The 2500-nt window shown below is 46.1% G+C and overlaps 1 protein-coding gene across 2 annotated transcripts in view; it reads right to left on the minus strand.

The window, feature by feature from the left end:
- The window catches only part of LOC121875459 (transcription factor SOX-8-like), a 44199-nt gene that overhangs the window by 916 nt on the left and 40783 nt on the right, over positions 1 to 2500 (minus strand). For both annotated transcript variants that reach the window (XM_042380027.1, XM_042380026.1), the window contains exon 4: positions 1 to 2500. This exon is cut by the window's left edge and continues 916 nt beyond it; it is cut by the window's right edge and continues 109 nt beyond it. In XM_042380027.1, the coding sequence (XP_042235961.1) occupies positions 1913 to 2500 (588 nt within the window). In that variant the 3' untranslated portion in view covers positions 1 to 1912.

Consider the following 2500-nt stretch of genomic DNA (forward strand, 5'->3'; position numbering starts at 1 on the left):
CTATGACGTTAAGGGCGTAACATAATCAACTCGCCTCTGACGTCACATGTATTAATTTTACCCAATAAACAAAAGGCCTCTGACGTCATCGCGGTAGTTTTCCAATGAACGGCTTCTGACGTCATAATCAGGAATCTGTCCAATGAACAGAGATCGCTGATGTGTTCTGCGTGAGAACTAATTAACATATGATTCTTGTTAATGGAAGGGTTATTACCGTTAAATTAGATTTCTGTATATAACAATACCTTACCACAGAACACGACAACACTGACGAAGTTAACGCCATGACCGCAGGTCTCCCGTAGAAGTTGTCTTTGTTACGAGATTGGTTGATAGACTGATCACGTGACTCCCACCTTGCTGTAATTGGTGGGTTCGCCGGTGGCGTGATTCATCTACCTTGATTTGATTGGTGGAATGGCTGATGACGATTCTCGCCGAACTTTGCTGTGATTGGTGGACCAAACCAGCCACTCACAAGACATATACCTAACAATAATCTCGACATAAGAGCTAAAGTGAATATATATATATATATATATATATATATATATATATATATATATATATATATATATATATATATATATATATATATATATATAAATATCACCAGTGTTATATTGAACTGGAATGGAGGTTTGGAATTATATAGAGAATCCTAATATATCATCAAGAGATTAATTAGAATATATCTAACATACTCTTTTGGGGAATGAAATGAATTTCTAAATAACAACTTTTTTTTTCTAAATACAAAATTACCATGAATTACTATGGCTAAAAATAAATTGTTTGGAATGAGTGATTTATTTTAGGATACAATAAAATGTACATTAATATAACCAATGTACATGAAGGCTTTAGATATATTGAACACGATAAGTTTGTTTGGTCTAACTATACAGTGTGGCCCCGGGTTTGTACCGCAAGTTTTATTTATATTTTATGCGTGATGAAAGACATTTTGTGTACGATGATTTAAGGAATGGCACTGGCCGATACCTTGGCACTGGCCGATACCTTGGCACTGGTCGACGGTTTGACACTTGTGGTATATTTGGTGATTTAGTGTTTGTTTCTGGCACTGGTCGAACACTTGACATTGGTTAATCATTTGGCACTGATCGACACTTTGGCACTGATCGACACTTTGGCACTAGTCGACATTTTGGCACTGGTTGACACCTTGGCACTAGTCGACACCTTGGCACTCACAGCACTCGAGGGACGCCCCGACGAAGGGAAACTAAATAAGACATAGAAAAACAAAAAGAGTTCACGCCAATTGTGATCGTCTCTACACAGTGTTCACACCTCATAGTGCCAGGGGGGGGGTGATGGCACTTGTGGATGAGAGAAAAGGGAAGGGTGGTTTCAAAAGGGGAAGTGCCACAAGTTGGGAGGGGGGAAGGGGGAGAAGATAATGGCACTTAATGGAGGTTATGGCGTGTTATGGGTTCACTTACTAACACTTATGTACACTTATCCTCTCTCAATGTCTTAACGAGAGGCCTTACTGTCTATATGTTGTGGTCCGTAAGTAACTCACTCTGGGATCAAGAGTGATATACACCTTCAGTGTCTGTATGTATCGTTACAACTAAACTATTCCTCCTGGGGCAACAGGTGTGTCCGTGTCCACTCACTCACCAGGGCCTCGCGCTCACGGAGAATGAAAATAATAATTGTGTTGTTTGACGTTCTGGTCTTGTCGGTAGTTGTTGCTGGCAAAATTGTTTCCCCAAGTGTTGTGGTGTACCGACAAGATTTTGCGGTTGTTGGACAAACTTTCTGTTTAACGGGGGATTTTTTTTTCACCAGTAAAGTTGTCCGGCGGAGTTACAGACACAGCCTACTGTACCCCGGGTGATGAGTTAGGCACTAGTGGCGGGGGGGGTGGAGAGTTTCAGTGCCACATGGCGGCGTAAGGGTAGGAGTACTGGAAGGCGGCGTATGGCTGGGTGGAGTAACACAGGTTCTGGTGGAGGAAGGGGTTCATGTTGGAGGGCTTCGGGGCTGAGAGGGGCGGCAGAGGCTCCTCCTTGGGAACCCGCGGCGGCTGTAGCTCTACAAATTCCCCTACAGGTGAGCCCGGGGAGCCCCCTGGGGACACCCCCCCTGTCGAGGGCACCCCAGCGACGATTTCATTGGGTATATCCGGAGAGCCGTGGCTACCAGGCTGGGGGGAGGCGCCCCCTGTGTAGTAAGGGGAACCAGAACCTCCATATGCTTGGGCGGAGGGGATGAGTCTTGAGCCGAGGGGCGGGAGGGAGGTGAGGGTGCCGGAGGCGCTACTGCAGGTGCTGCTGCTGGGAGCCGTCATGGGGTTCATGGAGGCCATGGTGGACATGGGCTGCAGGGAGCCGTGGGTAACGTGGGTGGGTGTGGAGGTGTAGTGGGCGCCTGAGCCCTGGTCGGGCAGGAGGTACTTGTTCATCTCGGCCCGATCGATGGTCTCGAAGGAGTCAGCGAGACAGTCGGGGACAAAGACGGT

This window comes from Homarus americanus, unplaced genomic scaffold, assembly GCF_018991925.1.
Source record: "Homarus americanus isolate GMGI-L3 unplaced genomic scaffold, GMGI_Hamer_2.0 scaffold12899, whole genome shotgun sequence".
NCBI classification, from domain to species: domain Eukaryota; kingdom Metazoa; phylum Arthropoda; class Malacostraca; order Decapoda; family Nephropidae; genus Homarus; species Homarus americanus.